Below are 24,320 nucleotides of genomic sequence, written 5' to 3'. Positions count from 1 at the left end.
CACTGGCGGAACGAGCGACCGGACCGGATCGGGCGCTGGCTTCGAGCGGGAGCAGCTTCGAGCGGGAGCAGCATCGATCCAATCGGGAGATCGGGGCTTCTAGCGGGAGACTCCAGAAGATCGCTTCGATCCTGATCGGGAGATCGGGGCTTTCGAGCGGGAGTAAGATGAGCCAGACTCGATTGATCAGATCGGGAGACTCCGGGAGATCGAGGCCGGCGCCTTCGATCGGAGAGGAGAGACAGATCAATAGCACGAGTTGCAGCGTGCAAAAAATTGACCTAGCTCTAATACCATGTTAGGAATAAGCAACTTGTATTCCCATGAGGCCATAGGCCGATATATATACATATACAGGTGTGGAACATATGCAGGAAACCCCTTATACAACGGGATAAATACAAAGGGGTACATGACTTATATTATAACTCTAACATCCCCATGATCTGAATTGGCTCCATGCCTGAACTGCTACAGTATGCAGGTTGTTCTTGTGAAGATCCTACACCATTAAATTTCATTGACAACAGTCATGAGAAATGTACGCATACTTGGTATCAGTACAAAGTAGACTAAATTTGAAAACTGCAAACCTTATCAGTATGCTATGATGGTCTTTGATCCTTAAAACTGAACTTTCCAGGTACACCATCAAGTCTTCATGAGTTTTGGACAAAGTATAAACGCAGGTGGCTAAAAATCCCACCAAACAAACACTAAAACACCTGAACAACAAGCAAACAGAAACTATGAATGCAGGTGAATAGGCCTGCAGGTTACTAAATACCAACATAGCAGTGTACAAAAAAAATGATCACCTTGAAAGTCTCCTTTATTCAATCCTGATACTGTAGTGATATTTCGATTGCGACACCAAAAATAGGAAAGTAGACTACCACGTCTTGATTAATGACAATAAAACAAACTTAAATGCAAATACGAAGAAGCCTAAAAGATCGTACGTACACCTGCACAGAACCAAAACAAATGGTGATCACATGTTTCGTTAGAAACTACATCTAGGAAGAAAAGAAGAGACTTGCAGAAGGCATTGGCTGACAGTGATGTTGGTTTTCTCGACTTGTGGAAAGATCAGGTGTGTTGACAAATAAATCTTCACTATCGTTTGAGAAGAAAATGGAAATCTAATATAGCAGGAGCATAAGTGGATATATTTTTTTGCAGCAAGTAAGTGGAAGTGGATATAATTGATACGATACAGCAGGAGTCAAGTTCCCATTTAGTGTGCTTACCAGATTTATGTACAGGAAGGAATACGGCTGCCACAAGACCAAAGTGTGTACGTATGGAAAGGGAAGAGCTCTACAAGGCTGGGAGAATGTACAAGGGAACTCCAAGGCATTGCCCTGCACAGTTACTAGGAACAAAGAAGTGTTATTGAGCAGGATTGCAGGAAAAGGGCAAAGTGGAAAAACATAAGAAAATATGTTTGTGTTACCTTCGATCAGCGTATATCGATTTCTGGGATGATTCCCTCTAACCCCCTGCACTGCAGTGTTAGCTTCAGGCAGCTGTATTTGACATGTAGCTCTTGGAGTGAATCAGGGAGGCCATCCTTGGGCAACGATGAGATGGCTCGACAGAATTCGATTGATAATATCTTGAGGCTGGTAATGTTGCGCAGCCCTGCGGGGAGTTGTTGAAGGTCGTTGAAACCATGAAACTTAAGTAGCTGGAGGGAGGAGAGGAGCTGAAGGGCATCCTCCTGCTCCTTGCTGAAGCACTTCATCCCTTCAGACCCATCCCCATGAAGTTCCAGCTTGGTGAGGGAGGAAGAGAGGAAGCTGCAGATGGGTGCAGCAAGGAGTCCCGCTGCGTCATCAGTGCTGAGCTTCTGCAGTGTGGATGAAACAAGTTGTGTCTGCTGCTCTTCTTCTCCCTCGACACCCCCCAAAGACCGCCTAGGATTGGGATCCCAACCAGCAAAGAACATAGTGCTGCCAAAGACTCTTAATTCGTCGAGCTGGCCCCTGGTGGTAAGGAGAGAGCGCAAGCCCTGACATTTCAGATCTTTTCCGCAACCAATCAATTCCAATCTGGTAAGAAAGGAGAGGTTTGAGAGGGGCTCCAGTGTCCCCATGTCTTCCACACCCCAAAGCGCCACAAACTGCAGGGAGGAAGGGAAAAGGTGACGGGAAAACGAGAAGGCAGACAGAAACTTTGGGGAGAGCTGTATACTTAATCTCTGGAGAGATCTCAAGGCTTGGAACCATCCTCCTCCAGGAACAAGAGTTGGTGGGTTCATCAGGACCATCTCTGGGCAATCATAGATGACCAACTCCTGTAGTAAGTCAAAGAGATGAGCTGGGAAGAGCAGCACCCCATCATCCTCTTTCTCTTCTGATGCCGTCAATTCATCTTCCTCATCCTCTTTCTCTTCTGATGACTTCAATTCATCTTCCTCATCCTCTTCCTCTTCTGATGACTTCAATTCATCTTCCTCATCCTCTTCCTCTCCCGATGCCGTCAATTCATCTTCCTCTTCCTCTTCCGCTTCCGCTTCTGATGTCGTCAATTCATCTTCCTCATCCTCTTCCTCTGTTGCTGCTGTTATTTCACCTCCTCCCATCTTTGATGCTTCTGATGTTGTTTGTTGCACATCCACCCCATTATCCTCTTCCTGTTCTGCTGCTGTTATTTCATCTTTCTCCATCACTGTTGTTTGTAGCAGCACTGGCTGTTTTATGTTGCCACAAAACTTTATTTCCAATTTGGAGAGCCTTGGGAGATGGGGGAGGAGCTCTGTCAATTCCTTCCCACTATTACCGTTTAAGCGCTCGATCTTGATATGCTCAACAGGGAGCTGCCATTCCACATCACCCTGGCCACCTAGTGGTCCAACCAGACCATCTGATTCTTCTACAAACAATGTCTTCAACGAGGTTAGCATCAGAAGGTGCTTCAATTCTAGAGGTGGGCACCTCTTGAGTGCTAGCTTCTCAAGGCCTGCCTCCTTATAAAAAACTAACACTTGATCTAAGCTATATAGATCACATTTTCCAAAAATTGCCAATTTTACTCCATCGGCTGATTTTGAGTATTGAAACCACTTTAGTAGCTTGACGCTTCTAATCGTGACAAGACGCAGACTTTCAATCCTTTCAACCCAGGAGATGGGAATCACTGACGAGAATTCTGGACAGTCCTGTATATCAACATGTTGTAGTTTGGGAAACCAATATGGGGAAGCAATGTGGTTTGAAAAAGGCAACCCCAATAATCTCGGGCACTTTCTTATAGTCAACCGTTGCAAAAGAGGGAACATATGAGCATGTTCAGCTGGGAGAACCCATTTCTCAAAACTTGCTAGGCCAATGAGTTCAAGCTTTATTAGCATGCAAAAGCTTTTCTCTATAACAAACACCTTCGGTCTGGCAATATCCACCAACCTTAGTTCATGAAGATCCCACGCCTTCCCTAAAGAAGGGAAAATTTCCCAAGAAACACCATAAAGATAAAGAGATTGTAGACCTTCAACAGCAAACTCATCACCCAGCCATGTTGGACAAGAAGGGCCTCTGTGCCCTCTAATGCACAACACTTGGATATCTTCATGGGGTTGAAGGCTCTCAAGAACCAATGCTTCCATAACAGGCTCAACACTAGAGCGCCCACTATCCCAAACCAATGCTAACCTCTTCAAGTAGTTTTTCTCTATCAGTTTTGCTTCAGCTGCTTCTTCTATTGTATGTATTTTCTCAAGGTTGTAGATGCCAAGCTCCCTTAGCTTGGTCAAATGCTCTAGTTGACTTGGTTCAAATCCTTTACTTTCTTCATGGACTCGAAATACATTTAACTCTTCCAAGAGTTTAAATTTCCCCACATTACAAATATCAGAATGACGCTGATGAAAACGAATATGAATATGGCACAACTTTGCAAGGTTGCTCATGTCTTCAGGCAAATCACGACTCCCTTCCCATGACACAAGGTCTAGAATCCTTAAATGGTAGAATTTGGAGATGCTAATTGGTAAATGCATCTGTCTCACCCTTGTCCCTAGACATAGGCATCGTAGGTGGACAAGTCCTGAAAAGTTATGTAACATGGACTGCACAGGATACATCATGTTGGGCAAATAAAGAACACGAAGAGCGTTTGCTTCCCCAAAGAAATCACCAAATATCTCAGCAAAACTTTCATCCATTTTTCCAAATAACATCAGTGTATGCAAATGTTCAACCTTCAATCTTGTCTTTATTTCTTCCAATTCACTCCTTAACTTTTCACTGGACACTGCATCATATTTCACTAAGTCCTCTGTGCTTATAGACAAGTGACGGATTGATGGCTGAACTTCTACTGATCCATCATTAGGGAGATGTAAACTAAGACAATCATGTGATGCAACCTTCAATGCCAAATCATGCAGTAGGTCATGCATAACATAACGCGGACCAGCAGAAGTTTCCTCTTCTCTAAAAAATCCATGGATGACTAAAGCATTTAGATTGCTCAAACCTATATCTTCACATGTTTGGTTTTGACCACCAGGTATCAAAATATCTAGTCCGATCCACAGATTGATGAGCTCACGGCTTCTGAAATGGTAATCTTCAGGAAACAATGCAGAATAGAAAAAACATTGTTGCAGATGGAAAGGAAGAAAGTCATAGCTAAGCTTCAAGGCAGGCATAATTCCATTGCCATCGGTCTGCTTCTCCCATTCTTTGCTTTTTAGGACCCTTTTCCAATGACACAAACTAAGATCTTTACTCAATAATCTACCAACGGTCTTTGCTGCAAGAGGGGATCCCTTTAGTTTTTCCATTATCTTATCTCCAGTCTCAAGCAAAAAATGTTTATCCTTTCCACATTGCTCACTGCCAAAGACAAATGCAAGGAATAACTTCCTAAACTCTTTAGATTCTAAACCACCCAGTTCTATTGACTCGGCAGTTGTTTTAACATTCTGTGCTATTGATTGAAACCGAGTTGTGATTAGAATGATACAACCCTTTTCTTGTGATTGATTGAGTGTTGACAATAATTTCCCCCAGTCATCCCCATTACTAATCCGCCATATATCGTCCAAGACAAGTAAGAACCTTTTAGATTTTAATCTCTCTTCAATCAACTCTTCTGTTGTACTGCACTTTTTTTCACTTCTAACTTGAGGGGTAGATCTTTTAATCTGTTCTAGCACCTTGTCCAGATTGAAATCGAGGGACACAAATATCCAAATCATGACTGGAAAATGATCCTGCACTTGTTGGTTGTCATATATGTGTTGTATCAGAGTTGTCTTCCCCACTCCCCCTGGACCAACAACCGGAAGCACAGTTAGCCCCTTGCCACAGTACTGACCATTGGTGATATCATGTATGGTGCTATTCATGACACGGTCCCTCCCGTACAATTTTGGCTCATCAATTCGACCTTTGGTGATGGGACGGCTCTGGGCTATATTTGAGACAGTTCTAAGGCTACAACCCTGCAAAATCTTGTTAATCTCATTACGCATAAGCTGCAGTTTCCCTACAGTATCCTTCATCCTTTGAGAGAAATCAACCCTATTAAACTCAAGTTTTGGTGTTTCTTGCCCATTGCCATGATCGTCATCATCACCATGAACATGTGAATGTGGGGAAAATGTGCAAGGTAGGAGTTTACCGAGCTTGGGCATGCATCCCCTGACCACCTGATTGGCATCTTGCGCTGAGGAGGAATCGTCGTGTGAGCTCTGTCGGCGCTTAGAACGCTGCCAAGGGCAACAGTTGACCAGTTTGCCAACAGCTTTGGCGGTGTGCCGAGCATTGAGGGCGAGGTTGTGCACGCCACCTTCGCCGTGCTGGTCGGCAGCATCGTGTGTGCCATGGAGCTCATCGTGGATGCGAAAGTAGTCCAGCTCATCCAACAAGTCTTCAGCATTCTGCGCTGAGTCCTGCAGCTTCTGCAGCAGCATCTCCATTGCCGGGCCTCCAAGCTCCTTGTAGGCAGCTTGCTCAAGCGTGGCCTTCACGAGCAGCAACTCTGTGCTGAGGGCATCGACGTTGGGACCAAAGTTCTTGGTGGCTGCCCAAGCCCCTAGCATGCCATTGGCAACGGGGGCTAGTGCCTTGCCCACCACCCATTGCGCCGCACGGAGCGCCGCGTACATTCCCATCAGATGCAAGGATGTACGACCTGCATCAATCCAGAAACCAAAGGAAATCCAATTATTGGTACATACATGCATGCATTGATTTGCCGTCACTAATAAAAAGTAAGAAATCCTGGAAAAGATAGTAGTACTGACTGTACAGGCTAGCTGCAAATTAAAGGAGAGGTGTAGGTACTACGTACGCTGACTCGCGCGCACGAGGTACTGGTCTGCCGGTGATGGGGGCCGACTGACAGGGAGGCCTAGCTAGCTGCAAAAGGATATAGCGATCAGGACTACAGGAACCTTACATATGCACAAGAGACAGAGAGAGAGAGAGAGAGAGAGAGAGAGATCTGACTTAGTACCTGGTGATCTGCGGCAGCAGTGCGGTGCGGCTGGTCCAGATCCGGGAGCTGCCGTCGCCGTGGCGACGGGGGAGAGGGCGAGGCGATGAGGGAGAGGACGAGGCGACGGGGGGAGGCAGGGAGAAGAGAGCAAGCGGCGGAGAGCGGCAGTGAGAAAGAGAGAGTGAGTTAGTGAGTGTTTAGCACTCGGACAGATCTGATCTAGTACTAATTAACTAGTATTACTGGACAAGCTGCACTTGTCACACGCACTTAATAAGATATACGAGGGGCTGTCATCCGCAAGTACAAAAAACCTACTCCCTCTCCTTCTAGTCTACTGGCTTCTGCGTATTTTGAGATTCAAAAATCAGTTTGGCCAACAGAATTTGTATCCGGCACACAAAAAAACATGCCATCAAATTTGTATTTGAATGAAGTTTCCAGTGCTATAATCATTACGACATACGATTCGCAAAATATGAAAATGTCATCTGAACTATTGATGAGTTAAGCCAAGGCTTTGGTAAGCAATTGCTCTGTCAACATGTGTACTCCCTCCGTCCGGAAATACTTGTCGGAGAAATGCATAAAAATAAATGTATCTAGAACTAAAATACATCTAGATACATCCATTCCTTCGACGAGTATTTCCGGACGGAGGGAGTAGTACTTAGTAAAAGCTGCAAGTTATTTGGCGATATGTAGACGTTGGCGCATATAATAAAGAGAGTTGTGTATGGTATGCGCATCTCAAGAACAGCTGCTTACTTTACTTACCACGATATGATGTCTCTCAATCTGTATTGATGATCAGCAGGTACAAGTCATCAACTAAACTAATCGCTGCCCAAGCAAAGCATGCATCCAAGAGTAAAAACAAGACTAGGCTGCGGGTCTCGCGTCACTCAGTGGTGTTGCGGTCTTCAAGGCGCTGGCTGGCACAAGGACAAGCCATGTGAATGAGCTTGGTAAGCGAGTGTTAATTAATCAGTGATTAAACAAAGCCAACGTGGTACATTTGCTTTGCTTGCAGAGCACAAGTGTGAGGTGAAAGAACTAAGCAGCTGCACAAAGCCAAAAGTAGTTCTTCAGTAGTAATAATCAGGCTACTTGCTCCACTTGTCACACAGATTCAAAAAATGGAGAGCTACAAATAAACTAGTACTACCTCTGTAAAGAAATATAAGAGGGTTTAGGTCACTATTTTAGTGTTGTAAACGCTCTTATATTTCTTTACGGAGGGAGTAATAACCAATACTAAAAGCTACTCCTGTCGTTCCAGAATATACTCTGTCTGTACGTATTGGGGAGAGGCTCGGTGGTCTTCTTAAGAGGAATACATTCGACCTGTGCAGCAATGCCTGGAGTTGATACGAGAGAGGGCGGGATCAAGAGAGACCAGGATCGCAATTGGTTTGGCTGCTTGACAAGCAAGCAAATGACCCCTCCTTCAGCATCGAGGTCTTTTACTGTTATACTAGTGCTAGTGAACTGAAGGAGCCTCAGTTGTGGTGCTCCTGAAGGAGTGATCAAGTTCAGGTCCGACGGGCGAGTAATCTGCTCGAGCCAAAGATAGCATTGCTCCCACCGGATGTGATCAACCAAACTAATCGCATCCCATCCCGTGAAGCAAATCCAAGGGTAAAGACAAGGCTAGGCTGCGGGTCTGGCGCTGGTGACGTTGCGGCCTTCAAGGCGCTGGTCGGCACAAGGACATGGACATGCCATGTGAATGAGCTTGGTAAGCTGAGCGTTACAAAGCTAGGCTCGGGTTGATCATATACTTGAATTGGCTCTCACAAGGCTCAAGCTCTCCTCTTGATGTATGGCGGCCATTACTTACTTAATTTCTGGGGACACGCCGATCGAGGGAGAAAGACAGACAATAGGATGAAAGAGACAGCTGCAATTCCAGAGAAGCAAACAAGCGTGCGTGCACGCGGTCGGCAACTGAGTCTGAGTGGTTGGTTGGTGACCATGGTAATCAATCGAGCTAGCTAGGTAGGTCGCAGCGGTGGAATGAACCTGGTGCTGGTGGGAATAAACGCAAGCACCTGCAGGGCGCGGGCAGAACGGACGAGAGCTGACCTGCTGAGTGGCGCTTGCTTCCAGTTCCAGTTCCAGTTCCAGCGGACGGAGGAGAGGGCGCCGGGGGCGACCATGCCGTTCAGGTAGCTGAGCAGCTGGACTGGAAGACGAGCGTCTCCTCGCCGTCGCCGCCGTCTGAGGTCGGGAGCAGAGCAGAGGAGGAAGGAATGGTGGTGGGTGGGTTCGGGTTGGTCGACAGTGGGCCGCTGCGGTGCTGTCACTGGGTATCCTCAGAACTCAAAAAAAAAAAAAACCAGAAAACAAAATAAAAAGAACTCTAAAAAGGATATTTAAAAACGGAGGGAGTAGATAACACCTCGCGCATTGTCGGCGAAACTAGTATACCAAGTTGTGAAAACTCACTATGTGTATATAACACCCCACGCAGACGGATAGAGTGTTGGGTTTATGGGTCAGTGTTGGAGATATCCTTAGATCATTTCTAACGGATCCAGTAAAAAACCCCGAACTGTATAATAACCGTCGTTTCAACGTACTACAAGGCAAAAAAAGGCCCATATCATATGACCGAAAAAGTTCTCATCCCATAAGTTACTCCCGCTAGTATAATAACCTCCGACGGATTCGACCCCGGCTCGCCGCCGCCGTCCGTGCTAGCGGACATTGGCCATAAGCAGCTGATGTCGCATCTAAACTACTACTGTTGTTGCATCCAAGCTGCTGCCCCTGCGGCCGCTGCGTGAGTTGTCATCGCTGGCAGCTGCTGTCGTGCGAGCTCATGGGCCATCTTATTGTTGATTCTGCTACTGTCTAATAGTTTAATAAAGTTTTTGTTTGAAAAAATAAACTATCAAGCTAGCTAAAGCTAACTGAACGAGGTTTTCAGACCATTTATTTGTCATTTACATCCCTGACAAGAAATGGTGGATTGCATCGATGGTGGGCCACTCAGGTGTTGTAACTGTATTGGAGGGCAGATGATGTACAAACGATGTCTGACCGCCCCCGGCCCCCATGTTTTTTTTTCTGTACGTCGTTGTAGTATTTAGTAGGGCAAAAGTCTAAAAAAAACCTTGATTTTGTTCTCCAAGTCTGAATCAAACCCTGAATTGAGAATCCCTGGAATTGTCACCTTGTCTTTGTTAATCCCGGTTTATCCCAGCCCATTAGTGCTAATAGATGGTTTGGGCGTCGGGATTGCTGGCGTGGCTGGGATTAGGGGTTAATTGGACGCCATGATGGACGGACTATGGGCCCTACTGTCCTCATAAACCCCACCACGAACCTGCTCCTTCCCCTGTTTCTCTCCTTGGACGTCACCCGTTCCTTCCCCAGCTTGCAGCGGCAATGGCGTACATGCATTGATTGATCACGGGGACGACAAGACGATCACGGCGGATGGAAAAATCTCTGGTAATCCCCTTCCATCTTCTATTCGTCTTCTCGTCCTTGTTTTTTTCACCAATGATTGTCTCTGGTTAGGGTTTGTAGGCGCAGAAAAATCTGGTTTTTAGGGCATTTACTTTGTGCAGAAACAATAGATTTTTCTTACATCTAGTTCGGAGTACTTGTATCACTCGTTGATTTTATCAAAAAATCTGTGGCAATGCAGGTTCCTCATGTCATCATGGATCCTTGCGACAAACTACATGTGCGGTTTCATTTTGGTGGCCAATTTGTTCGAATTGGGCCTACTTTAGACTATGTTGGTGGAGATGAAGCAAGTTCAGAGATTGAAAGGGATAGATTGTCTTTGCCAGAGATCAAAGGCTTTCTTGGTGATCACATACCAGTGAAAGAAAGTATGAAGATTCACTTCCTGATGCCTGGTAAAAAACTAGTGGATGGCCTATTATTTTTGAGTGATGATGCTGGTTGTATGAAGATGTCTGAATATATAACTGATGGAGGAGTGGCTGAGGTCTATGTGGAGTATTTTGGGGAGCAAGATGATCAGAGTGCAAGTGACAGTGGTAGTGATTTTGAAAATGAGATGGACAATGATTTAGAAGGAGAGACTGATGTAGAACCAGATGCACTCATAACTGCAGACGATGATGTGCAAATAATTAGTGTGGATCCATCATCATTGACCGCAATAGAAAATGTGCTCGAACCAAATGAGAGTGTTGTTATTACCTAGGTGATTAGCAGCCCTACAAATCACAATTTCTGTAGGAAACAGAGGACTGAAAGTTCACAAGTTCAGATATTGAGTTCCCAATTTCAGATACAAAGTTCTCAGGTTTAGATATATAGCTCTCAGGTCATTAATCCAGTAATAGATAGTGGTAATGCAGCAGCTCAACAAACACAAGAACATGACAATGATGACAATGGCTCTGCAGTTTCAGACAGTGAGGAGGATGATAGTGATTATGTGGCAGGAAGTGATGACAGTGGACTGGAAGAGGAATATGTGGAACTAAGGGAACAAGCAAAGGCTTTTAAGAAGAGAATTAGAGACTCAAAGAGATGGGCTCAGAGAAATCCATCTGGTGTTGTTCCAATAGATCTAGTGGCAAATGTGGAAGAAGTGGTAGGAGAAGACCACTTTGACTCAGATGATGAAGATTACTCCAATGATGAGGAAAGTGATCATGAAGGAGAATTTGTTAGGAGGAAAACTAAGTTCCCTAGGTACAACCCTAAGGTAGATATTCCACTATTCTGCTTGGGAATGGTTTTCAGGAGCAAGGAACAGATGAGGAAGGCACTAATAAAATATGGACTTCTGACATTTAGAAGTATAAACTTCATGAAGTCAGAAGAAGGGAGGATCAGGGCTAAGTGTGGATGGCCTGGATGTCCGTGGACTATATATGGTGCTTATAGTAGCAGGTGTTCTAGATTTCAGGTGATCACATATGAAGATCAAAATGAGTGTGCACCTAACAGAGACAATCACCTTGTCACAGCAAAAGTTATTGCTAGGAGATATGAGCACATCTTAAGAGCCAATCCGACATGGAAAATTGATAGCATTAAAGCCACGGTTCTGAAAGATTTCTTTGCGGATGTTTCAACATCAAAGTGCAAGCCTGCTAAGAAGATAGTGTCAGAGAAGCTACTTGCCGGACTGAAAGATGAGTACACCAAGGTGTTCGACTACCAGCTTGAACTACTTAGGAGCAATCCTGGGAGCACAATCCTTGTTGGCTTGAACCCTGAGTACATGGATCAAAATATTTTCCAAAGCTTCTATGTATGCTTCAATGCTATGAAAAAGGGTTTTAAAGCTTGCAGAAGAGTTATTGGGCTTGATGGCTGTTTTTTCAAAGGAGCATGTCAAGGTGAGCTTCTATGTGCTATTGGTAGAGATGTTAATAATCAAATGTATCCAGTAGCTTGGGCAGTAGTGGAGAAAGAAACTAGTGAATCTTGGGAGTGGTTTGTTGGCCTTTTGATAAAGGACTTGGATATTAATGATCAAGGTGAAGGATGGGTGTTCATATCAGATCAACAGAAGGTATGTTGTCCACATAGTTGTCCATATTGGCTTTTTGTTAATTATTTACTTGTTAGTGATATCCTATTAATTACTAGTTTGTTTAGGTTCATGCTATGTTGGTTAGGTTCACTCGTCTTGTCGAAGCATGACGTACTCACTTTTATGGTAGGTTGCTTAGGTTCACTCTCCTTGATGAAGCGTGACCTACTCACTTTTATGGTAGGTTGCTTAGGTTCACTCGCCTTGTAGAAGCGTGACCGACTCACTTTTATGCTAGGTACACTTTTTTAGGCTAGGTTAATTTGTCCCATCTACATTTGTCCTATGTACCTATTGTAATATATTTTTTGCAACTTCAATGTAGGGCCTTATCAATGCAATGCAAAACTACGTACCAAAGGCACAACATAGAATGTGTGCTAGACACATCTATGCTAACTGGAAAAAAAAGTTTAGAGAGCATGCTCTGCAAAAGAAATTTTGGGCAATTGCCAAGGCTGCAAATAGAGAAGATTTCATGTATAGGAAGGCCAAGTTAGCTCAAGATACACCTGAAGGTGCAAGGGACATAATGAGGACAGAGCCTAAGCATTGGGCAAGATCATTTTTTCCTGTTGGGTCCCTTTGTGACTCAGTCGATAACAATCTATGTGAGTCCTTTAACAATGCTATAGTTGAGGCCAGATTCTATCCTATCATCTCTATGCTAGAGAAGATTAGACACAAGATGACACTTAGAGTCCAAGAAAATAGGAGAAAAAGTGAAAAGTGGACATCTAGTGATATATGCCCAAACATTTTCAAGAAGCTTAAGGTGGCCATCAAAATGACTCAGTTCTGTGATGTGCTCTGGAATGGCAAGGAAGGGTTTGAGGTGAAACATGTCAGTGGTAGAGGAAGGAGCTATACAGTGAACTTGGACAAATGGACTTGCTCTTGTGGTTACTTTCAGCTAGCAGGGATGCCTTGTTGCCATGCCATCAGTGCCATATACAAGAGTGGAAGAAACATAGCTGACTTCATTCACAAATGCTATTCAGTTGAGCAATTTAAGAAGATATATGAGCACTGCTTGGAGCCAGTAGAAGGACAAGAGAGATGGCCTATCTCTGACAAACCTAGACCACAAGCACCTGGGTATGTGAGTATGCCAGGTAGGCCTAGGAATAATGACAGGAAGAGGGAAGAGGGAGAAGCACCAAAAGGAAAGAAAATGTCAAAGCATGGCACTAAAATTACTTGCAGCATGTGTGGCCACAAGGGGCACAACAAGACAGGTTGCCACAAGAATCCTGAAAAGGGGAAGAAGAAGAATGCCTTCCTGAAGAAAACAGGCAGGAAAATGAAGTCATCTGAGGTAAATACAAGTTCACTCTCTTGTTTCAAATAGTTTTTCTTTTTCTTAATCACTTGTGCATTCACATGCTTATGTACTCTCATATTTTTTTAACAGCAAGCAAACACTGATGCTCAAATCAGATCAAGCCAGCTAGCTAAAAGCATAGGAGAAGTTCAAGCACAAGCAGGATCAAATGGTGGGAAGAGGAAGGCTACCAAAAAACAGAATGTGCAATCCAAGAAAAAATCAAAGATGTGATATGATGGAGTAGTGATTTTCTGTTAGCATATTACTGAATTGCTATGTCCTTTTGTTCCTTATGTCACTCTGGTCATATAGTACCTATTGTGTGATGAACTTATGCAAAAATACGGAACTAAACTGCTGTACTAGTGATTTTCTCACTCTGGACTAGTGATTTTACTAGATATGTCACTCTGGTTATGTCCTTTTGCTGGTTATGTCACTCTGTTAGCATATTAATAAATTACTTGTTATTTTGGTTTACTCAAACTGTGTTTGTGTAAGCTGAAATGTCATATATGTTGTTGAGAACATGTGATATGTTCTCACAAATTTACCTACTGTTTATGTGATATGTTACCAGAAATTTAGCACATAGTAGCACTTCCTGTTGTTTTCTCAAGTTGCAGTCTAACAAAATGAACCATCAATTACCACATAAATAGCAACATGGAATATCATTACATCATCCAACCATTACATCATTCAGCCATTACAAGATTTTGGCATTACATTTTTCTTCTAGCTATTAATGCAGTACAAATCCTGTAAATACACCTGCCAATAACATTTTTGGTTCAATCTCTGCATTCTTCTCCAGAACTTGTTGACTCAGTGCATCCTCTGTTCCAATTCTTTGGCCCTGTTCCAATCATGGTTGCCAGTCATCACTACCTGCAGCTTCAAACCTCCTGATTGCAGCCCTGAGATCGAGCAGTAGTTCTGCAAGGATTGGGGAGCAGGGATCACTATGCCACTGAAAAAATCCACAGCCAGCCTCTGATTCAAGTGTTCATACCATAAGAAATGGAAAGAAGGACGAGGAAGAATTTGTAGAGAAGATTGGGAGTTCACAATTTCATGGACGCAACACTAGTATCTTCCAGGGAGGAGACTTCTTGCACGGGCGACCTTGATGGAGCCCTACGCCCGCGACCTCCGCCTGATTACGACGCGCGGGAGGAGGAAGACATCGCCGATTGCAGCCGCCGCCGTTGCCGTCGCCGTCGTTGCCGCCGCCACTGTCGCCGTCGCCGCCGCCGCCGCAGCCGCTGCCGCCAGCCAGCCAGCCTACTGACGGACCCTAATTTGGTTCCCCTGCTGAAGCTCTGTTTTTGCCCGTCAATAAAAAGCTCTGTTCTTTCCCCGCCGCTGCACCTTATGTGAGTACCCAAAGAGGCCCGCAGTCAGTTCATCGTCGCGTCCAGTTAACCCTAATCCTAGCCACGTCAGCAATCCCAACGCCCAAACCAGCTATTAGCACTAATGGGCTGGGATTAACCGGGATTAACAAACACAGGGTGATGATTTCAGGGATTCTCAGTTCAAGGTTTGATTCAGACTTGAAGAACAAAATCAAGGTTTTTTTTAGACTTTTGCCTATTTTTAGTAGTATTTGGATGCTTCAATACATGTATGCCGTAAAACTTTTGTGCTTTTTTTATCAATTATGAACAAATTTAAAATGTGTAAATATTTTTCTAGAAAAATGTTAACAAAATTGACATGATATGAACATTTCACAAAACTTTTATGAACATTAAGAAAAATATGATAGTTTTTAAGAAAATGCATACATTTTTTAAAAACTTGATTAACATTTTCTAAAATTATAGAAGTTCGGTTTTGAACAAAAGGTCCATAGGCTTTGCAATTTTAGGTGGAGTCTGGCTGGCTTCATGGAGAAGTTCTGGACGACGCTCACTGCGGCAAAGTGTCGACGAATTGCATAAGTGTGTCGAGCCAGTTCAGCGTCTGCGCTCGTTACATGAGTTTTTCCTGATTTTCTCTGTGGGTTTCTTTCTTTTCTTTGGGCTTTTCTTGTTTTCTTTATTTTTTTTACTGAACGTATTGAATAAGTTTTGAACAATTTTTTGAAATTTGCAATTTTATAAAAAATTAGTGAACAATTCTTTAAAACTTGAGAATATTTTTCAAAATTCATAATTATTTTTTAAAATAAAACTGGAAAGAAAACCAAAACAAAGAAAACCATTATAATAGGAAATGAAAACTGAAAAAAAAATCAGGAAAAGCCGTAAACCGGACCTCCACCAAACAAACTCAGAAAAATGTTGGGGGTTGAGACGCTTCTACAAATCTAACAGGCAGACACTGTGGACTGGCCTTGGGGTGTCGGTGACCAGGGAAAACCATATTGGCATAAACACAAGCAACTGACGGGTAGGCAGGCTTGCGGACACATATATTCCTTAACATACGTAGCTCATACATAGGACATCATCAATCTTGTTGGACACAGGACACCTGTAGCATCTCAAAAAAATTTGTCCAAAATTAGGAATGTTGATAAAAAAATATAAGTATTTAAAATTGCTTGATTGTTTGATTTTTCCAGGATTTGAAGCTATTGGAGTATGAAAATTATATATAAATAAGAGAGCATAAAATGACCTCCCCAACTATTCAATTTAAATTTTATTTTCTTCTTAACGTATTCAAACCAACCCAAAGTATAAATGAGAGAAGATAACATGAACTTAATCAAATAATAATTCTTGGATGCTTTAATATTTATTTGGATTTTCTTTGGTGCCTTTTTAAATATTTACAACTTTTTGGAATTTAAAATAAATTACAAGGCTTAAATGGTGAAAGTGATTTAAATAATATTGGATTATTTATTTGGAGTTCAAAATACTTTTGGGAGTATATAAACAGTAGTCTATTTTAAAAGGATATATTTGTATTCTATTTAGCGTTGGAAAAATATTCCTAGACTCTAAATATTTCAGTTTGTTTTTAAAAACTTGCTGGTACATTTCCAAATTTGAGTTGAAGTAAATTTACAAAATTATTTTCCAAACTCGAAAGTAGAAAATAAAAACGAAAAGGAAAAACTTAAAGGCCCAGCCCTGATTGAAAGTCACAGAACTATCCAACGCTCCTCTCGGATCGCACAACCACTGCATGGGCCAGTCGAGCAGCCCAGTTCCCCACTTCACAGAACTATCTTTAACAAAAAAAATTGAAAACTCGAACAAGTTTTGAATGTTCTGGAACATTTTTGTTCCGGCACAAAAAACTTAAATGGGTGAATATTGTTTTTAAAACACGAATTCGTTTAGAAAACATGAACAATTTTCAGAATCTCAACTGTTTTGAAAAAATTGAACAATTTTAAGCCTTTTTTATGAATCAGATAACGAAAAAGAAAAGTAGAAAGCGTGCGGCGAGTTCAGATGTGGTGTGGGGCTTTAATGCAATCAAAGAAATTTGAATAGCTTGTTCCAATATAAGTGACGTGATTCACGACACTTATTTTAAAACGGAGGAAGTAGTTAGAAATTTCTCTGAATGTAAATAAGGAAAGAAAGAAACGTCCAGCCAGCCTTCCGGCGCGTCGTCGAAATTAAGCTCAGATTTGTGATGGAGCAACAACACGACGGTCAAAAGGGTTAGTAAGAAGAAAAAAACCAGTAGACCAAAGCAAACATGAGCACCATGCACCTTTGGCAAATGTTGAGATGCATAGGGTGGATCAACACAGGCAGAGATAGTTTAGTAGTCCAAGTAATTAAGCAAGCATTCATCGGGTATGTATGATTGGGAAGCAGAGCAGCACCATTTGCCAAACAGTTTCGTAGTTGCAAGGCTTCCATCAATGATCACCTCCGACATCTTCTAATCATCTTCTAATACAACAAGTTCGAGTAAAGCAGGCGCTCACCATTTCGCTTGGATACATCACCATTTCGCTTGAAGGACAGGACTTGAAGCCAGGATGCTCACCATTTCGATTGGATACATCACCATTCCTTTGCTGGAATGAAAGCATCAGCAAACGAAGACCTCCTTTAATTTGTTGCACTAATTTTCAAAACGTCACAAAATCACAGGCTTGAGATATTACTACCACCTACCTAGCTGCAGGCTATATACGCGTCTGCCAGCATGGGCTTGCAGCAAGTCAATTCATCACTCTCCTTGGCACCCAATTCTAAAAAGTTTTTTTTTTGACAAATTGTGGATTTTATTAGCTCAAAATGAAGCATCAAGTGATACAAACACAATGAGCACACACTCGACCTCTGCATAACCAGAATGCACACAATCAACACGCGCGCACACACACACACACACACACACACAAATCACACCGACAACTAGCAAAGTCAAACATGACCAAAGCTATGCCTTAACGTAGAAAAAGAGAAAAACTTTTCTTAACTTTTCTTTCACAATGTTGCAGCAGCACGGGGTCACATTCGAAAACTCTTCTGCAACAACCTGTTATGTGCCTTGGAAGGATACTATTGGCAATGATTGCAGCAATTCCCGAGCGGCCATCGTGCTTACAATGGATTTGGTAGATTGCATCAGAGAAAGAATAGAATGAGGGGCAGGGTATGAAGCATGTCACAAGGAACAGTAGAAAGTTAAAACTGCAACTACTCAACAACACCATTCTGGTGTGGCCATTGCAGTGCCAGAAGACTGCCTCAGTCAACCACACCTTCCCCAACTCAATCAGTTGCTTCCGAGGAGATTGGTCTACAAAACAAAGTCACATCGTAATTTAGATTAGCTACCAGCAGTACATGCATGTCTGACTGAAAAAGGTAAAGGTCAATCAAATCAATGTACTTACGTGGTCTTCGCTTCTACCGTGCTCTGATTCAGTCGTCGTCTGCATCTCTCCGTGGTCGGCCATCGCGGATGGACTTGGGTGATGGGGGTCACATACTGAGCGAAAGCTCTGCCTGATTTTGTCGGTCCCTGTGATAGCGACGCTCTTGTCCGCCGTTTCCCTTCCTGGAGATGTCATCGTGGGTGGCCTCCATCCACCTTGGGCTCTGGGTGAAAACCTTGGTCTGGCATGTTCCAGACCGGACGGTGGCGACGTTGTGGTGTCGATTCCTCCTTGGAGGATCTGTTTCATTAGCAAGGTTCCATTTTTTGGCCGTTGGGTGGGTTCATGGATGGCAGCTGCTTCTCTTCATGTGATGGTTCCATGCTTCGACTATGGTGCTCTTTCGAAGAGCTAGGTTCGCTGAGGTGGTTGTGTTTGAAGGCCTCCCTTTCGGGTCTTGGCAGCAGTGTCCAATTGTGCTCTAGGGAGGTGAGCATTCCATCATCCGACGGTGGGGCGCCCTACGAGCCAGAGTGATGAGCAGCGAGCAGGGGGCTCCTTTGGTGATGGAGCAAGTTGGCATTGTCGTGCGGGATGTCCAGGCGATGGCGAAGACATAGCTCCTGTCGAACGGTTGGTCTCCTTCGCGAGGTGGCTTTCTTCGCAGCGGCGGTCCTTCGATCATGTTCGAGGGTCCCTAGACTTTATTTTTTTCGACTTAGTTGCTGCTTCTGGGCAGCCTTGTATCTTGCCGGAGTTTTAGTTTTAGTTTGTTTGTTTCCGTGTTGTTCGGACTGCGTTGAGTTGTACCATTGGTTGTAAAGCTGGTCGTAATGGGAGTATCATAGGTAGTATCATGCATGCCAACTAAGCAACTTTGTTGAGGTGGCATAGAATTAAATGAAGAAAGAGAGGGTTGAGTATCATATCATGATACCGTATCATATTAAATGCTGTGCTACTATGTGTCATGCATGACAATAAATGAAGTCATCTATGCTATTAAAATATGATACTATGTATAATACTAGTATATGATACTCGCCATTAGGACCAGCCTAAGGGCTTCATTAATTTAAAGCCGGGCGCCAGCCTCTTCTCTAAAAATCAATGTACTTACAGCTGGAGGGAAAAAGTTTGCCCTAGCCATGATTTATGAGTGGAAGGAGTGACAATTAATGACCATGACTCACAAAAATTCTTGTTTTATGGATATTTCTCGGTTCTATGATTTTAGGTGTGTACTAGAAAATTTAATAACCGCTGGTTACGCATCTCACTCACAGTGGGATCCGAATACTTCAGACGGAAAAGGAGTGAAACATCAAAAGGGATCGATGAAGACAAACATTGCATACAGAAGAAAGATGAACGATAAAGATGAAGTGTTGCATCAGGTACGGAGCATAACAATTGAAACCATTGTCTTATACTTGGGCTCACTACGATGATTATAATAAATCAGGCTCATCTTAATTACAAGCTTAAGAATGTGATGCATAAACTCTTTACCGAAAAAGGGTTTTCCCCGCTTTGTATTACAAAGCAACAACATCGATACAACCGACAATAGGTCCTGGGGCGGAAGCAGAATAGGCACGCCCAAAAGAAAAGAAAGAGAAAATACAAAAGGAAAAAATGCCGACAACGGCGGATCAACGAAAATAAACATGACTCGCAACTGCTGCACCTGTAGGAGAATTCCACCACGCTTCTAGCACCCCGAAAGCCCCATACCAAGCAACACCTTCAAGAAGAAACGCGACGACAATGACGCTGCTACCGGACATGGCCTAGGGTTTCCCCCGGTATGCGAAGGGCCGTGGGAGGGAAAGGGTATATCCGATGCCCTTCAGGAAGGCACGCGGCGCCCACGGGCGTCACCGCGTTGGTTGCTACGTCTTGAGCTTGTGTTGGTTTTCCTTGAAGAGGAAAGGGTGATGCAGCAATAGTAGTGTAAGTATTTTCCTCGGTTTTTGAGAACCAAGGTATCAATCCAGTAGGAGGCTCCTCAAAAGTCCCACGCACCTACACAAACAAACAAAGAACTCGCAACTAACGCAATAAAGGGGTTGTCAATCCCTTCACGGCCACTTACGAAAGTGAGATCTAATAGAGATAATATCACTAGTAGAAAACGGGCCAATGGTCCAGGCCGGCCCAGCCCATTAGTCCCGGCTCAATCCAGAACCGGGACCAATGGGGGCATCGGACCTGGTTCGTGAGCCCCCGGGGCCGGCCGGGCCACGTGGGCCATTGGTCCCGGTTCGTCTGGACCTATTGGTCCTGGTTGGTGGGACGAACCGGGACCAATGGGCCTCGCTCCTGGCCCAACACCATTGGTCCTGGTTGGTGGCATGAACCAGGACCAAAGGCTGCCCTTTAGTCCCGGTTCAAGCCACCAACCGGGACTAAAGGGTTGGTCCTCGTTGCGGCCGGAGTTTAGTCCCACCTCACCAACCGAAGGGGGCTCAGACCAATTTATAAGCCCCTCCCTCTCTGCCTTATTGAGCTCCTCTCAAAATGAAAATAGATGCCATTATACAGGAAATTTAACCTAAATTCATACTGAATTTCTCTGAAGTTAGTAGAAATTTATTATGAATTTAGGTTGAATTTTCTCTATAAGCGCATCTATGCTCATTTCTGAGTAGTTTTTTATATAATTTTTTTCTTTTTAATAAAGTTAATCACAACTATTTTTTCTTCTATTTATTTCTGAGTAGTTTTTTATATAATTTTTTTCTTTTCTGCTATATTTATTTTTTTCTTTTTATTTCTGAGTTGTAATAAGTCATTAAAAATAAGCATCTATGCTCACTTTTTAGTAAAGTTAATCACAAATATTTTTTCTTCTATTTATTTTTTCTTTTTATTTCTGAGTTGTAATAAGTCATTAAAAAATAAGCATCTATGCTCATTTTTTAGTAAAGTTAATCAAAATTATTTTTTCTTCTATTTATTTCTGAGTGGTTTTTTATATAGTTTTTTTTATTTTCTGCTACATTTTTTTATTTCTGAGTTGTAATAAGTCATTAAAAAATAAGCATCTATGCTCATTTTTAGTAAAGTTAATCAAAATTATTTTTTCTTCTATTTATTTCTGAGTGGTTTTTTATATAGTTTTTTCTTTTCTGCTACATTTATTCTTTTCTTTTTATTTCTGAGTTGTAATAAGTCATTAAAAATAAGCATCTATGCTCATTTTTTAGTAAAGTTAATCAAAACTATTTTTTCTTCTATTTATTTCTGAGTGGTTTTTTATATAGTTTTTTTCTTTTCTGCTACATTTATTTTTTTCTTTTTATTTCTGAGTTGTAATAAGTCATTAAAAATAAAAAAGAGGCGCAATGCTCGTTAATTTGCTTCAAGCCTTTCGGAATAGTGTCAACTGCACTGCACATAGCTCTGTGCAGTCTACCGTATTCCTCAAGGCTTGAAGCTAACCAACGTGCAGGAGCATTGAGCCTCTTCGTCATCGTCTTTGCACTCAGGGCTTATAAACAGCTGCGAGTGCCTCTCGCTTGGCGAGGTGGGACTAAGAAAACAGCTGCAGGAAGAATCAACAAAAAAACAGCTGCAAAAAATAAAAAAGTAGTTAGACGGGTCCATTGGTACCGGTTGGTGGCACCAACCGGTACCAATGCCACTCTTTGGTCCCGGTTAGTGGAACCAACCGGGACCAATGCCACTCTTTAGTCCCGGTTGGAGGCACCAACCGGGACCAAAGGTCTTCGTTTCCCACCCTTTGGGCTGCTGAAAAGAGGCCATTGGTCCCGGTTAATGGCTCCAACCGGGTCTAAAGGGGGCATTAGTCCCGGTTGGTATCACAAACCGGGACCAAAGCCTTTGCTATATATACATCACTTAGCGCGACTTCGATCTCTCCTCCACTCCCGTCGCCGCGCGCGTCTCCTTGCCGCCACCTCGCCGTCGCCGCCCCACCCCGACGCCGTCGCTGCCCCGCCCCGCCACGCCCCGACGGCGTCGCCGCCCCGCCCCGCCATGCCCCGACGCTGTCGCTTCACCGCGCCGCCCCGCCCAGCCCCGCCCCGCGCGCCGTCGCCGCGCGCGCCCCCGCCCACCCAGCCCCGCCCCGCTGCCCCGATCGACGTCGCCGCCCCGGCCCACGCCGCCTCGACGCCGTCGCCGCCCCGCTCCGCACCTCGCCGTCGCCTTCGCCGTCGCCGTCGCCGGCCGTGAGCATTTTTTTTATTTTTGTTAGATTTTTTTTGTAGTTCATAGATTTTTTTGTTAGGTTAGATGTGTAGTAATTTAGATATGTAGTTCATAGATTTTTTTTGTTAGATTAGATGTGTAGTAATTAATTTGTTCATTTTATGTTAGATTTTTTTGTTAGATTAGATTTTTTTTTGTTAGATTAGATGTGTAGTAATTAATTTGTTCATATTATGTTAGATTTTTTTTCTGTTAATAGATTTTTTTTGGTGATATTATTATTGAATATGCATGTTTGGTGATATTATTGTTAATAGATTTTTTTTGTGATATTTAGATTGCGTAATTAATTTTGTTCATAGAATTTTAATGATTTTTTTGTTCATAGTATTTAGAAAAAGGAAAAAAAATAAGAAGTAGTTTATATATAGTTGAACTAGCTAGTTGATTTAATAAACTAATTTATTTTACTATATATAGAAGTAGTTTGTTTTTAGTAAGTATTACTTATTTATTTATAGTAAGTGCTTAGTAGTTGAACTAGATAGTTGATTTAATTAATAAAACTACTTTATTTAACTATATATAGAAGTAGTTCCCGCATCGACGTCGGCGATGCCTATCTCGCATCCTCGTCGTCGTCGACTCGGCGGTGGAGGCCTGCTTGATCAGGGCCATGTTCGGGACTGGGCTCCGCCGGGCTGGTATTGGGAGGTGCTACCTTCCGGGGGACGTAGGTTGGTGAGGAGGCAGCCCGTTGTTGACCCGATCCTTGTTTGGTGGCGGTCGCGTGGGCCAGTGATGGTGGTGAGGCATCCGGACACCGCGGAGGTGGTACGTCACCGTGTCAGCGAGGAGGACGAGCACGTCCGTTGGTACATGGTTGCATTGGAGGGCAGGTTCGACAATACCTGGCAGGTTCTTCAGGGTTCTCACTGGAGCTATGATCCTGTGATGGTTCCTTATCTTTGGCTGTCCACCGCCCGCGTCGATACCCGTCGGGCGGTACGGTTCTAGTTGTATTAGTGATAATATTCGATGATGTACGGACACCAAGAGATGATGTACTTTTGCTTATAATTATTGAATGCATGGTAATTTGAATACTATACTTTATTTTATGATTTGGTTTTGCTTATTTTATGATTTGGTTTTGCTTATTGAATGCTCATATTGGATAAGTTCTCCTTCATTCCTGTGTGCTACGTACATCGATCATCGATAGTCAACCCGTGATTAATAATAATGATCTAGTTTAATATTTGAATTATGAACATAGGCCGGAAATGTCGTACTCATCGGATGACGAAAACCGCCCGGGGGAGTGCGACTGGTGCCACGACGACCGAGGTATCTGCGACAGGTTCATTGAGCTGGATGAAGATCGGCGCTTCAGCATTAAGCTCGAGGAGACCTGCGATGTTCATATGGTACGCAATAACGACAATAGTTTTTTTGTAACTAAGCACGACTTCAACTATTTTAACGTGTATTTTTCATCTTTTCCAATTCAACTAGCTTATCCCATGCTTTGCAAGGCGCTATGTCTTGGAGAGGATGGATTTTGAAGACCATGAAAGTTTTGAAACCAAAAAAATTATCCTAAGTACCCATCATGGTGTGGATTTTCAAGTAAAGTTGTACAATGCTCAGTGTGTAACCCATTTTGGTTGCAAAAATTGGGAAGCACTTTGCAAGATGTATGGTCTTGATGAGGGTATGCTTGTCACCATGGATCTTGGTGATCCTACAATCGAGCAAGAGAGACCTTCGATTTGGGTCCTTGTGGATACACCTCCAATTCTTCCCCCATGTGAGCTTAACATAGTTATTAAGTAATTTATATTGTTTATTTCAAAATATATAGTTGACAACTTATCTCCATTGACAGCTTATTTTCATTTTTTAAAGAATATGCGGAAGATGGTAGACAGAACCTACTACACCGAAGGCTTCGAATTAACTTATCAGGAGAAAAATCATCTGGTCGCATTTTGTACTGATCTTGAGAA

At 43.1% G+C, this 24,320-nt stretch overlaps 2 protein-coding genes across 3 annotated transcripts; one reads left to right on the top strand and one right to left on the bottom strand.

Moving 5' to 3' along the window:
- Positions 1 to 296: 296 nt before the first annotated feature.
- On the bottom strand, positions 297 to 8,677 carry LOC123068589 (putative disease resistance protein RGA1). Of its 2 annotated transcripts, none has more exons than XM_044491191.1 (7): positions 6,472 to 8,677; positions 6,307 to 6,374; positions 1,460 to 6,147; positions 1,254 to 1,367; positions 819 to 968; positions 594 to 725; positions 297 to 502 (listed from the first exon to the last, which is right to left on the bottom strand). In XM_044491191.1, the coding sequence occupies exon 3, from the start codon at positions 6,125 to 6,127 to the stop codon at positions 1,466 to 1,468; it is 4,662 nt and encodes a 1,553-aa protein (XP_044347126.1). In that variant the 5' UTR covers positions 6,128 to 6,147; positions 6,307 to 6,374; positions 6,472 to 8,677; the 3' UTR covers positions 297 to 502; positions 594 to 725; positions 819 to 968; positions 1,254 to 1,367; positions 1,460 to 1,465. The 2 variants fall into 2 exon arrangements, with proteins under 2 accessions (XP_044347126.1, XP_044347125.1); XM_044491190.1 differs by having other exon boundaries at positions 1,254 to 1,378; positions 6,472 to 8,676.
- Positions 8,678 to 12,808: 4,131 nt separating this feature from the next.
- Positions 12,809 to 13,805, top strand: LOC123064779 (uncharacterized). Its single transcript, XM_044488174.1, has 2 exons — positions 12,809 to 13,310; positions 13,407 to 13,805. Exons 1-2 carry the CDS (start codon positions 12,915 to 12,917, stop codon positions 13,548 to 13,550), a joined length of 540 nt encoding a protein of 179 aa, XP_044344109.1. The 5' UTR covers positions 12,809 to 12,914; the 3' UTR covers positions 13,551 to 13,805.
- Positions 13,806 to 24,320: the final 10,515 nt, after the last annotated feature.

Source organism: Triticum aestivum, chromosome 3B (assembly GCF_018294505.1).
Source record: "Triticum aestivum cultivar Chinese Spring chromosome 3B, IWGSC CS RefSeq v2.1, whole genome shotgun sequence".
In the NCBI taxonomy this organism is placed as follows: Eukaryota; Viridiplantae; Streptophyta; class Magnoliopsida; order Poales; family Poaceae; genus Triticum; species Triticum aestivum.
This window is presented reverse-complemented; position numbering and strand designations above follow the sequence as displayed.

What these genes read in the sequence shown, in the direction of transcription:
- LOC123068589 (XM_044491191.1), bottom strand. Translation starts at nt 6,127, where the DNA reads ATGGGAATGTACGCGGCGCTCCGTGCGGCGCAATGGGTGGTGGGCAAG.
- LOC123064779 (XM_044488174.1), top strand. Translation starts at nt 12,915, where the DNA reads ATGCCTTGTTGCCATGCCATCAGTGCCATATACAAGAGTGGAAGAAAC. An exon ending in GGAAAATGAAGTCATCTGAG is followed by an intron (nt 13,311 to 13,406) that starts GTAAATACAAGT and finishes TTTTTTTAACAG; the next exon opens with CAAGCAAACACTGATGCTCA.